The sequence below is a fragment of the Echinops telfairi genome, unplaced genomic scaffold, assembly GCF_000313985.2.
Source record: "Echinops telfairi isolate 266 unplaced genomic scaffold, ASM31398v2 ScPeMD7_655;HRSCAF=1070, whole genome shotgun sequence".
In the NCBI taxonomy this organism is placed as follows: domain Eukaryota; kingdom Metazoa; phylum Chordata; class Mammalia; order Afrosoricida; family Tenrecidae; genus Echinops; species Echinops telfairi.
In genome coordinates this window covers 10,869,362-10,883,341 of record NW_022104553.1, presented here as the reverse complement: position 1 = coordinate 10,883,341, position 13,980 = coordinate 10,869,362, and the positions used below count along the sequence as shown (strand labels likewise).

Here is a 13,980-nt window from a genome sequence, read left to right as displayed (position 1 = left end):
TTGGAAATTTTGTGTCAGCATATCAATTATGAGTCTCTCTTTCTTTTTCAGGTGTGCATGTATTGCTATGAAACTTCCTCTGATAACTGCCTTTGCTGTGTCCCATACGTTTTGGTATGTCATGTTCTCATTCTCATTGGTTTCTAGAAATTTCCTAATTTCATTTCTCATCTGTGCCAGTACACACTCCTTTTGCAATAGAGAGTTATTCATCCTCCAATTGTATGCTCTTGTTCTCTTCATCTTCCTTTTGTTGATTTCCAGCCTCGTGGCACAGTGGTCAGAGAGAGTGGTCTGTATGATATCAATGTGCTTAAATTTATGTAGATTCGCCTTATGCCCTAGCATGTGGTCTATCTTCGAATATGTGCCATGCGGGCTTGAAAAGGATGGGAATATTTTTGTATTTGGATGAAAAGCTCTGTAAATATCTATTAGGTCATATTGTCTAATTGTAGTATTTAGATCTCTAGCCTACTTGTTGAGTTTCTTTCCCTGTGATCTATCTTTCTCAGAGGGCAGTGTATTGAAGTCACCCACTATAATTGTTGAGGCTGTGATTCTTTTTTCATCTTTCAGAGTGTTTGGTTGACATAATCAGTGGGTCTCTCATTTGGGGAATATATGTTTGCAATACTTAGTGGTTCTTTGTGGACCATTCCCTTGAGCATTATATAGTGTCCCTCCTTATCTATTTTTATGGTTTGCACTTTGAGGTCAATTTTATCCAAGATTAGAATTGCAACCCCTCCTTTTTTTTTTTTCTGAATTGCTGTTTGCTTGGTATGCCTTTCTCCAGACTTTGATTCTCAGCCTATTTTTGTCTGTAGCCTTGAGATGCACCTCCTATATGCAGCACATTGATGGATTGTGCTCTGTAAGACAGTCTACTGGCCTCAGTCTTTTAAAGCCTGAATTCTGGCCATTGAAATTCAAGGTTGTTATCTCCATCTGCGGACTCTGTGATGTCATCTTATACCTTTTGTGTTGGGTGTTTCCTACCTTCTTTTCTTATTAGTGTGTTGTGCATGTATGTGTGCCTCATTCTTGACTTCTTTCCATCCTTAAGCCAATGCTATCTTGGGGTCTGTTTTCCCTTTGTTGCCCTATGGGTGAGGTTGTTCTATGTGGCGGTGTCTTTTTTTATGCTTGGTGAGTGTTGTTCTTCTGCCCATAATGGGTCTGAGAGGATCTTTAGTAGAGCTGGGTTTCTTCTAACGTATTCTTTGAGATTTTCCTTGTCTGGGAAGACTCTTACTTGTCCATCTATCTTGATCGATAATTTGGCTGAGTAGAGTATTCTTGGGTTTGTATTGTTTTCCTTCAATTTTTGGAATATGTTACTCCACTCTCTCCTCTTCTTCATAGTTTCTGCTGATATGACTGAGTATATTCTTATTTTGGAAACTTTATATGTGATTATTTGTTTTTCCCTAACTGCTTGCATGATTTTCTCCTTTTCCTCAAAGTTGGATAGTTTAACTATTATGTGCCTTGGTGACTTCTTCTTGGGATTCAGTCTATCTGGTGTTCTTTCAGCCTCCTGAATGGTTGCCTAGTTTTCATTCATTAAGCTGAGGAAGTTTTCTTCCAAGAATTCTCTCACTATTGTTGCAGATGACTTTTTTGTTGTGTCTTCCTCAATTAATCCAATAATTCTAATGTTTTTCCTCTTCATAGCATCAGACATAGCTCTTTGGTTTTCTTCAGCTTCTCTGATGATCCTATTAGATTTTTGTTCACGTTTGTTAACATCTGCTTGGCTGTCCCCTAAGTCACTGGTGCAGTTCTCTGCTTCCTCCAGTCAACCGTCGAGGTCCGTGTGTCTGCTACTGGATTTTGTTATCTCCTCCGTAGCTCTTGTATTTTCCTTTGGTGTATGGGCTTTATCTCTCGTTTTATCCTTTTTATGCATTGTTTCCCCTCATATCCTGTATGACTCCACACAGCATTCTGAAAATTTCTATGGCAGCTCAATGTCTGCGTCTTCTATGCACGTCATTAGGTTCAGGACATCTTCTGTCATTGTCTTTGGTTTCTCCTGTTTTATCGTTGAGGTCATTGGGCTGATGACTGTCTGTGTTGCATTGTTTTAAAGGAGCCAGGGGCCATATTCCAGGGAATCGAAGAGCACCGGCTCTATCTGGAGACTTGTAGGAATGCTCCTTCCAACTGCCAACAGCTTATTTCACTATGGAATTAGCCTACCACTTTGTCCTCCTGTGGCTTCCCTCTCAGCGGAGTGTCCAACAAGGATGGTGGGTTGCCTGCTTTGGTATAGAACACCGTGAATGGTGGGAAGAATTGCCTTAACCAGGTAGATCACTGTGGACGTTGGGCAGAGGTTCCTCCAGCAGCGTGGAATGTTGGTGAGTGTTGGCCGAGCTACCTTAGGCCATGTGAGGCACTAAGGTAGGCGGGAAGAAGTTGCCTCAGTCACATGGGACAACACAGGAAAAATAGGAGCTCTCCCAGCCACACAGGCAGGAATTCCCTGGGAAGAAATTGGGCAGTTGGGCAGAATATGCCCTGGTGGGAGTCAGCCTGGCTTTCCCCAGACTCCGGCTACGCTGCACAGGGTGGAGCTCACCTACCTGGGTGGGGAAAGGTATAAATGCCCTAGGCTAAGAGGAGTGGTCTGGAGGTTGGCAGTGGAGTGTGCGAGAACAGGGATGATACAAATAGGGGGAAAATCTAAGCCCACTGAGACTGTGGGAGTATAGAGAGAAGAGAGAGAAACAAAAGTAACAATATAGCTTAGCCCCAATCCCTGCCCCTGGGGTTTCAAGGGTTTAATCCCTGCCCCAAAGCAGCAGCAAGCTATGGCTGTGTTGAGATAAAGCCCCTGAAGTGGTTCCAAATGGCCCCGGTTCTGACTGAGACAGTGGTGGGGCTAACATCAAACGTCCACTGTGGTAAGCCAAAAGCCACAGCCCCTCAAGACCTGATGGATCTGTGCCTACTTATCTTTATGCTGCCCCTCCTAAGATCCAGCATTGTTGAATTTCCCTCTTGGTAATTCTCCTGGACTGATTTCTTTAGAGTCCCTGTGGTATGTGTTATTCAGTTGCCATCTTCTATTATTTCATTCTTAACTTTCCTAACAATTCTATTCCTTCCTAGTGTTAACCAAAAGAGGAATCCAGATTCTTCTCCCTTATTTACTAAATTAGTACAACACAGTATATTAATGGGTAGCAGAATTTTACAGATTTGGAGTAATAGATAGGTTTCAGCCAACTGAGAATAAGTATATGAAGTAAATATTAGATTTCTCTCATCTTAGAAATTCATTAAATAATATATGGTAGTTACATAATCTGGTGTCAGTTTGAGAGGATTATGAGTGAAGGTCTGGAGTCTAGCCTATCAATCAAGATATAACCAATGAGGTCTCTATGTGGGCATGGCCTTCTCCTGAGAATTCTGGGAATTCCTGGATTTCCTTGTTGGAGGTGGGAGACAGACTCTCTCTCTTGGCTCACTCCCTTGGAGACTTTCTACTGATAAGGCTGGCTCCCTGGGACACATCCCTGAGGATAAGCCACATGGACCTACCCTGATGCAGCCCTGGGTGCTGGAGAAGCCTCGTGGAGACCCCTACTAATGCTGAGATGCTTACAACACCACTGTATCCACAAGACTTCCCACCCACTGGCCTGTGATCTTGCTGCATTTGGCATCATTGCATGTGTTTGATGAATCAGAAGACTATAGATTGGTATCAGATTTAGGGGCTAATATCAGAATTATGGACTTGATCTGGACTGGGCTGGGATGTTTCCTCAATATTCAACTGCTCTTGTATATAAACCTCTTTCTTATACACATATGTGTGTTTATGAATTTGTTTCTCTACTATACCCAGATTAATACACAATACTTAAAACTCAGCAAGGTCTCTGATTAATATATTGTCCATGGCCTTATTGTGGAAGAGAACCTTTTTCATAAATTTTAAGTACTTCAAGTACCTTTTCCCACATACTGAAAAAAAATACCCTCTTCTACCTTATATTGTACTCTATAGGTTTATACCTGTCAGAATCTAGCGAGGAAATGCAAACTGTGTCAGTTGTTTGAAAGAAAAATTTTAATATAAAACAATTGTCAATTAAGAGTACAATATACATTCCCCTTCGTTCCATGTAGATCATTCTCCAGCATATATTCTGAGCCATAAAACAAGCGCCCACCCCCCAAATTTAAATTAATGTAATCATAAAAAGCATATTTTTCTTGATGGCAACATATGTACAGAGGTACTTGACACAATGGATACCTGTATGGATTGTGATAAGAACTGTAAGAACCCCCAATAAGATAAAAATTTTAAATAAATAAACATTTAATGATTTTTTTTTTTAAAGAGTATAACTGTCCCTGTGGGTTTCTGAGATGGCAACTCTTTACAGGAGTAGAAAGCCCCATCTTCCTCCCAAGAAGACGCTGGTGGTTTCTAACTGCTGACCTTGTGGATTGCAGCCTATTATGTAATCATTATACCATTGGTTGTCAGTACATTCCTCATAACTCAAATGTTGAAAGTTATCTTTCCAAGAAAATGTTTTGAAAATAATGATGGCAGCATATGTCCAAGTGTGCTAGATACAATGGATGTATGGATGATTATAAGAGCTGTAAGAGGACAGTGTAAGACATGACAAAATAATAATAATTTATAAATTATCAGGGGTTCATGAGAGAGGTGGGTGGGAAGGGAGGAGAAAAAAATTAGGAGCTGATATCAAGGGCTCAAGTAGAAAGAAAATGTTTCGAGAATGATCAGAGAAACAAATGTACAAGTGTGCATGAGACAATGCATGTATGTGCGGATTGTGTTAAGAGTCGTATGAGCCCCCAATATAATGATTTTTAAAGCCCCCAATAAAATGATTTATTTTTTTAAAAAGAGAAAAGAAAAGTATCTTTTCTAACCATAATGAGATAAAACTAGAACAATAGAAAGAAAACTGGAATATATAAAATATATGGAAATTTAACAACACTCGAATAAACAACCAATGGTCCCCCCAAAAAATGTGTTCACTACTAAGAGATTCTTAATTACTAAGAAAGGTAAAATAAAATACTAAAAAATACAGGAATAGTAGCTATATGGAGCAGCCACTGTCTCTGGAGTGGAGGCAGAGTTCCCAATCCCAACAGAAATTTGGGAGAGGGACCCCTGGAAAAAAAAAAAAACCTTCAGAGTTCATTGAAAAAGGAGGGGCTGTGGACCATTGGGTGATAAACAAATTTGCTAACATGCCACGGGCAAAGACAGGTGCTGCAAACCTCCTGTTGAAGTAGTAATGATTTCTCTCATCTTAAAAGTCAGTCAACCAACCATTTCCCTGGAACTTTTTGAAGAAGCACATTTTCTGACCAGATTGCCTCATCCCCTCAAAATAGAGGTAAGGCCCAGCACTCTGGACAAAATCAAGTTGGATAAAATAAACTCTCTATTACTGACTATGCTGCACTCCTTAGACTATACCGCAGCATGCATCCTTAGAGGTACAGGTGGCAAGACTTCATCTCACATACACTTAACATGTTATCAGGAGAGGCCAGTCCCTGGAGAAGGAATGGATGGTTGGTAAAGGAGAGGGAGAGTAAAAAAAAAGAGGAAGGTCTTTGACAAGATGGACTGACACGGCGGCTGTAACAATGGGCTCGAGCAGAAGCATAACTGTGAGACGGATGCAGGACCAGGCGGTGCTTCTTTATGTTGCATGTTGAGTCATTATGAGTCAAAACAGACTCAATGGCAGCTCACAACCAGAACAACTAAACTTCAGAGGATCCACCCCATCTCCTTCCACATACAAGCAGTATACCATAGCCTCAGGGTATTGGTGATTACCAAAGTCAAGCAACCTTCCTTCGCCAAATTCTACCTACACTCCCCAACTCAAACAAAAGGCAGCTTTTTTCTTCCTACTATGGAAGTGCAAGACATGAACTGGAAATTTTCAGAGTCACACACACACACACACACACATACACACACACACACACACACAGTTGGTGTGGGTAAAATAAAAAATCTGTGACTCCAGGTGTCGTTCAGCACTCCCTCCAGAAACTTTCACCTTGTATCAGGAAGAGCAACTATCAGAGTCAGGGACAAAGATGACCTAAGGGTGAGAGGGGAGTAATGGAGATTCAGGCCCTGGAAGAGCACCATCAGCCCCAGATCCAGGGCTCAACGCCTCCCCTGGAGGACACAGAACGTGGCGTCCCCTGGGCCCACCCTCCATGGAGCATATGGTAAGGGACTGGGGTCCTTCCTCAAGCCTGAAATATGGGAAGAGGGTCCTAGAGAAGGGAGCCTGAGAGAAGGAGTAAATGTGGGAGCCATCAGTCATGTTGTAGAAGGAGACATCCCCACCATCATAGTCCAGGAAAACCCCCAGCCTGCGGGGAAACTCTCTAAGAGTTAGCTCTGTCTGAGGGATGGTACAAGCACAAAATTTCTCTGAAAAATGTCCCACAGCCCAGAACCCCTTTTCTGGGCACTCGCTGAACCAGCCTTCCCTGTCTGCATCTTCCCTGCAGACGCCGACAGTCCATTCACTTCTGTCTCCATCCCTGACCTCCACCTCCCAGTGACATCGCCCTGATGTGATGCCTTCATGGCCTAATACACTGCATTTGTCATCATCCTTGGTTTTATCGGTGTTATTCCAGCTCAAGCGTGTGTTTTCCTGAGAGAGGGCCAGGTTGCGATGAGCAGAATGTGGATTCAAAGTGACAGACCCTGTAAAGAGAGTTAGTAACTTTTGCAAGCCCCTCCCTGATCCATAAAAGGGACACAAAACCACCTGCCCTGTTAGGAGTTTACGGAAAGGGCTAAGCACCATGAGCTGAAAGAAACAGACTCAAGGCCACAGTCCTCCAATTAAGAGAAGGAATCAAAAGACAGATTTGGGCACTAGCTCCATCGCAGGGCCCTTGAGGACTAGGCTAGACTCCAGTGACTCAGAGATATCTATTTAGCATCCAGCACCAGACATGTCCCCTTACATGAGTGTCCTTTCTACCACCCGGTCTATCGCCATCAAATGTGCCTTTATCTTTCTCACCACATGGGAATTTTAAAAGGGGCCAAACGCCATGGGGCAGGCAAGAGGAATTCCCAGAACAAATCATCAATTCACTCACAGGTCAGGAACTGTTCCTTCCTCCAATCTACAAGAGAGCCACAGATTTTATGTCAGAGAAAACTGCACATGTTACACATCAAGATCACTACCTCTTCTTACAAAACATAGTGGTGCTGCAGTTATAGTGGGGAATGTTTTAGAAATGTTAAACTGGTTTACTTATTTCCTTTTCTCCCACACACCCCCACAACATTCCCCTTCTACTGAAGTCTGCAAATTTCCTAAGAAGGCTAATCTACGAGGTTAAAATCAAGGATTGAGAGGAGCTGACTACCTGCCCAAACAAACATGCCACTGACCATCTGTGGCCATAAAATTGCACTTTTTTAATCCCTACCCGGGCAACTACATTTAAGCCTGCTCTTTGCTGAGGAAGAATTGGGGAGATCAACATTTCCCAGGCCTCTGTTTATTTACCAAGAACTGACTGAGGTGAACTTGAAAGATGGGTCAGACCATGAACAGAATGAATGACAAGTGGTTGCGCTGAACCCACAAAATGACTACAAGGGAAGAGAATGCAGGATATAGCCGAAAGTGACCCGAGTTAGAAGGCAAGGAGAGATGTCAGGGAAAGAAGAAAAGGAAACTCAAAGCAGGAAGGATGTCCATACAATAAGAGATCAGACAGTAGGGGCTTTTCTATCTCTTAACGTAAGAGAGTGGAAGAAAACATACCCATATAGCCATGGGAAGACCCCAAAATATTGTATCGAATCATGTGCTTCCTCCAAGAATACATGAAGAAGTCACCGAGGATATGGGTGATATAAGAAACTAGGTGGTCTCAAGCTATTAGAAGGAATAGTGTCAGGAGTCTTAAAGGCTTGTCTTCAAACAAGCAGCCATCTAAGCAAGGCTTAAACTGAGTCCACAGGGAAGAAGCATGCCAGTCTGTGTGATCCAAGAATTGCAAACAATACAATCCGAATTCGGAAGGAGGGAATGGTATCACAGCTTAAATTGTGAACACCTGGTTGGCAGAAGGCTATGGAAGACAATTGAAGCCCAAAATCCATTTGAAGGATCCACACATTAATTAAGCCTCCAGTGAATCCCTTCGGATCATAGTTGAGGGATGTGAATAGGCTTGTTGTCAGACAGTTGTTTGTGTTGTTGTTGTTGTTGTTGTGAGGTACCATCCAGTCAGTCCCAATCCATAGCGACTCTATACACAACCAAATGAAATAGAACACGGTCCTGTGTCGTCCGCACCGTTGTTCCTATGCCTGAACCCATCGTGGCAGCCACTGGGTCCGTCCATCTTTTTGAGGGCTTTTCTCTTCTTTGTTGTCCCTCCACTTGACGAGGCATGTCATCCTCCAGACAGAAAGCATTGTAAAGGCGGTTTTGGCAGATGTGGTTGGATTAAAATGGAATATCTTGTCATTTGATCTCCCCTTTCACCCATTTTAAAGTTGTTTCAAGTTTAAATGGGGAAAAAGGAAGGGGAAAAACACGTGGATTAAGCCTGTGGGGAATCTCCTCTGACCATAGAACAGGGATGTGAATAGCTCGCTATCACACAGAATGCATTGCAAAGTGGATTATTGCAGGTGTAGTTGGGTTAAAATTTAACACCTTACCATTTGAGTTCCCTGTTTGATCCATTTTAATTTTTCCTAGTTTTTAATATTTCCTGCTTTCTTTTCTATTTCAGTTTTTATCTACTTTGCTTTGTTATTGTTATCAGTTTGGGGTTTTTTTTAATGTTTTTCTGTGTGTGAGATCCAGGATAGGTAAATCTATAGACAGTAACCGGATTAATGGTATGGAAGGGGAGGTTGGAGGTGAATGGGAAGCTACTAATGATGAGTACAAGAATCAAGAAAATGTTCTAAAATTGATTGTGATGATGATTATACAACTCTTCTTGATGTGATTGGACTATTGAATTGTTTGATATGTGAGTTGTATGCCAATTAAACGGTTTTTTAAAAAAGAAGAATCCGTGAGAAACCCTACTCTGACAGGCAGAACTTGGGCCCTTGAAGATATCTTTATGCTAAACCCCAGAACCTATATGTACAAAAACAGCACCTCCCTCCCTATGGGCCTCTAACTCAGCAAATACAAGCCGGATTAAATCTGCCAAGTTCATTCAACTGCAATTTTATCCAGATCAAGAACTGCCAACATTTCTTAATGATGCCTTAAACCTTAAAAGATTGACAGCCTATCATCCAGAAATTCTTACAGAAGAGTTTGATAATCCCCTGCACTAGTCCCTGTAGCACTTTTCTGTTTCCAGAAAGAAAACCTAATAATCAAGATTATAGATTTGTTCAAGATTTAATAGTGACACTAAAAACTAATACCCAGATGGTTGGTAGTCCCTAACTCTCATTTATTATTAGCTAACATATCAGTCAAAACTATATCTCTTACATATATCTACATATGCACAGTGCATTCTTTATCACACTGGTACATCAATCTTTGGTTATTTGTTCTTAGAACGATGAAGAATTTACTCAAATATCATACCCAAATGGAGCCCTGGTGGCATAGTGGTTATGAGTCAGGTTGCATTCTGGACGGTCAGCAGTTTGAAACCAACAAGCATTTGGTGGGAGAAAGATGGGGCCTTATACTCCTGTAAACAGTTACAGTCCTGGAAATTCCACAGAGGCAGTTTGACCCTGTCCTATAGGGTTGCTATGAGTCGGCACTGACTCGATGGCAGTGAATTTTTTCAGTGAAGACCTCAACTCTTTTTCTCAGGTTCTTCTTCAGACTTCTTAAAAAATTGTGATTCCTTGAGACATCAAGGCAGGCATCAAAATACTTGCACTACTGGAATAATAATTTCCTAGGCGCACAGCGAGGGGAGAGGGTTGGAAGGAAATGAGGAGCCAACAAAAACGAGAACAAGAAAAGAGAAAATATTCTGGAGCTGATTGTGGTGATGAGGACACAGCTCATCTTAACATGACTGAACTATTGAGTTGGATACCATGTGAACCCAACTCACGACCTGCAACCACTGTCTACCAAAAAAATGGAATGCTCTTTGGTCTTTCTGTTCTATCAAAAGTCTCTTCAAGATGTCTCTTCCAGTTGCTCCTTGTTTTTGTTTTTGTTTTAATCTTTGCCACCTATTCTTTTCTTCCCGATTTGCTTCCCACCAGCTCTCCTGTGGGAAATTTTAGATTCTATAGTTTGTTCTTTCTGAAATATTAACACATGACCCATAATTAGCCCAACATAGGGCTCTAAGCCCATTGGAAAACTAAAGAATTCTCCTTGAAGAGGAGCTGATGACTGAGAAATTAAACGGTACATTTTTGTTCCTGTTACACATACTCAATTTTTTTAATATATTTACACATGGTTCACGAGCCCAAGGCCAAGAGTCCATCCATAAATATTTTGGGAGGGAGGGAGGTGGACCTTCTTTAAAGAAATTATTTCTTTGAAAAGCAAGAAGACTTTAGAAGGAAAGATTTAACATAGGTAAGGAGTCAGAATGTAATGAAGCTAAGAGAAGACCAAGATCCACAGAACCAGAAAGAGACAGGAAAACACACCAAAACCAGAACAATAACAACAAAATAGAATTCTCAGGGCCACAGGAATCCGGAACCAAGCAATCCCTAAAGAAAATCTGACTCTTAGAAGAATCAGATATTGACCTGCCACAGAAATAAATTTTCAGACTGCTGCTTGGAGTCATACATGATATGAGGGAAACAATACAGAAAAAGGATGAGATGATAGAGGAAATAAAGTCAATGGACGAAAGGAATATATAAGACTTAAGGGATGAAATAACAAAATCCAGTAGCAAATTAACAGATTTTGCCAACAGACTTGATGAGGTGGAGAATCGCACCAACGACCTAGAGGATAACCAAGCAGACCTTAGCAAAGGGGAAAAGCAGTCAAATAAGATGATCAGAGAAGCTGAAGAAAATCTGAGAGCCATGTCTGATGCTATGAAGAGGAACAATATTAGAGTAATTGGACCACTGGAAGAAACACGACAAAGAAGTCAACAGCAAAAATAACGAGGGAATTCTTAGAGGAAACTTTCCCAGATAATAAATGAAAATAGAGTAACCATTCAAGAGGCTGAAAGAACACAAAGCCAGACTGGATGACAAGAAGAAGTCACCAAGACACATAATAGTTAAATTATCCAACTATAAGGAAAAGGAGATCATAAGAGCAACTAGGGAAAAAACAAATAGTCACTTATAAAGGTACCCAAATAAGAATATGTTCAGAACTATCAGCAGACCCGAAGAAGAAGAGGAGGGAATGGAGTAACATTTCCAAAAATTGAAGGAAAATAACACAAATCCAAGAAAACCTGACTCCAAAACAAGTAAGTTTCTGAAATCCCCTGGAGGCTAGCAATGCCTAATCGACAGTCGTTGCCCGATTCTTGTCCTAGTCGTTGATAGCACTAACTGGAAGCATGCAGTGAACAGCATGTTTTCCGAGTGTTGCTAACCCTACCATTGGCCTTGAGAAGAGAAAGCTCAAAGGCAGAAGATCTGTGTGCCTGAGGAGGCATCACTGCAGCATTAGCATCTCTCAGCCTCAAACTCACTGCCACTGAGTCTGTTCCCATTCATAACAACCCTCTAGGGCAGAGTAGAACTGCCTCTGTGTGTTTCCAAGGGTATAAATCTTTACAGAAAGACTAATCTTTCTCGTGCAGAGCAACTGGGGGGTTCAAATTGCTAACCTGTGGTTAGCAACCCAACATGTAGCGCAATATTTGAACAGGGTTCCCTCACATCACAAGGATAGGGGTTACCCATCTAAAAAGGGGGATACCAGTCCTATTCTGGTGTGAAGTCTATTGACAGAGGGGGACCAGGATGTATGCAGAAATGCCGGAACATGACAGTCACTTACCGGCAAACAGCTGAGCCTTCCTCCACGCTGAAAGGGAACACACCTCTAGTGAGACTGGAGCCGAATCAGCATGAATCCACGGGCACCACCCTCCCCTCTGTCCTACATGTGTTATGTCTACACTGAGGGAGACAGGGCTGGGAACGAGACGAAGTCCTGCAGAGTGCAGGACGGTCGGCTAGCTCCATGACCGCGGGTCAGGAAGCTAGGATTACAGTTCAAGGTTCACACTACCACTGTGAGTCTGGGGGCAAGTCGTCTAGCTGTTCTTCCAAGAATTTCAAACATTCTGGTTCTACCTTCATGTCACTAAAAAACAGACAAGGTTTATGAAGTTATTTTTCAGAATAAAACATCATTTTTCCGTAATTATAAGAAAGGATCATTTTATCCAACTCCCTTTCTGGAAAATAAATGTGTGGGAAATTACCAAAGTGGAGAAATGAAAAAGAACAAATACCAGTCCTTTCAGGGTAAATTAGCCAATGATTTGAAGGAGGGTTGAAGATACTTCCCAAGATAATAATACCTCTACAAGTCTATTTAGGGTGGTATTCGCTAATTGCATTTTCTTGCAACTTATCTTATTCCTATCCCCAGTGGTTATTTAGTTAGCATCTTCAGGAGCTAGAGAGAACTGACATTCACAGAGAGGAGGATTCTGGGAGGCCAGTAAGGTACACCCCTAAATTAATAACCTGTATTTCTACAACTACTTTCATGAAATCCCTGACCGGCCACCATCTGGCTTCCAGGTGCAGACTGAGAGCCGGATGCTCTGGAGTCTAGAGCACTAACATTAGGGTGCACAGGCCGAGCTGAGAAGAGAAGACCCAGGAGCAGGGCAGATTCCAGTCCCAGCACTGGGAAGGAAGCAGAGCCTCATATCCAGGAGAGCCCCAGGTCTGGGATTCCTCCTCCCACCACTTTCCACTTCTACCCCCCAGGAAATAGAGTCCTTCTGTCTATGCCAGAGAGACACGGGGAGAGGGGACATCCCACCTGGGCTCAGCGGGGCTAGGAGACCCAGGGGAGACTGGAGATTCACTCACCAGCCTGGTAAACCGTCTTCCTCCTTTCTGAAAGGCAACACACAGAAAAGAGGTGAGCACACTGCCAGTGTCTCCCCCACACTGGACCCTGAGCGCTCAGGAGGGAGGACTCACCCAGCTCTGCCCGGAGTCCATCTGAAAGAAAGGAAAAAAGCATGAACTTCCATCTCTAAGAAAAGGAAAGATGGTGAGCTGCAGAACCCACACATTGACCTCCTCTGTAGCCTGGAGAGACTCCCCCACTAGAACCGTCCACGCTTCCAGGGCCCCAGTGGCCCTCTCAGGATCTCTGCTCAGGGCAGAGGCCCTGTGGTCTCTGGACGCCACAGCCCCAGTGCTGCGCCTGCTGTCAGCTTTCTCTCAGCACCGCTCCTCCCTCACCCAGCCTGGCCCTTCCCCTGCCTTACCTATGCGCCTGGCCCTTCCCCTGCCTTACCTATGCGCCTGGCCCTTCCCCTGCCTTACCTATGCGCCTGGCCCTTCCCCTGCCTTACCTATGATCCCTGTGAACTCTTCTGTTTCCTTCCTGTCCTCCGTCTCAGCCTGCTGAAGAGCCTGCTGTCTCTTCTTTGCCTGCTGCTTTGCTGAATGTTCCTTGTAGATAAGATAACCAGCCCCAGCCACCAGGAGCCCCAGCACGGTCAGAGTCACTGCAGAAGCTACCTTCCAAGGAGAGGCCTTTGGGAAGAAGGGCTCTGAGGCCAAACCAAAGCCCCAGTTAGGGTACACTCCGGCCAGCACAGCCCAGCACAGTCAAGGACCCCTTTCCCCCAGCCCAGAACAGGAACAGCACTGACCTGGGATGAAAATGGCCTTCACCTTCTCCTGGTCTAAGACGGGGTTGCGGAGGGAGCAGGTCACGTTCTGCACAGAGCTGTCTCTCAGCA

The 13,980-nt window shown here is 43.1% G+C and overlaps 1 protein-coding gene across 1 annotated transcript in view; it reads right to left on the bottom strand.

The window, feature by feature from the left end:
- Nucleotides 1-6,143: 6,143 nt before the first annotated feature.
- Nucleotides 6,144-13,980, bottom strand: part of LOC101647659 (butyrophilin-like protein 1) — a 37,818-nt gene continuing 29,981 nt past the window's right edge. The window contains exons 7-12 of the mRNA XM_045292266.1: nt 13,588-13,788; nt 13,208-13,228; nt 13,094-13,120; nt 12,042-12,068; nt 7,171-7,197; nt 6,144-6,766 (exon numbers count right to left, since the gene is read on the bottom strand). Of these exons, the coding sequence (XP_045148201.1) occupies nt 6,144-6,766; nt 7,171-7,197; nt 12,042-12,068; nt 13,094-13,120; nt 13,208-13,228; nt 13,588-13,788 (926 nt within the window). The remainder of the gene's footprint in view (nt 6,767-7,170; nt 7,198-12,041; nt 12,069-13,093; nt 13,121-13,207; nt 13,229-13,587; nt 13,789-13,980) is intronic.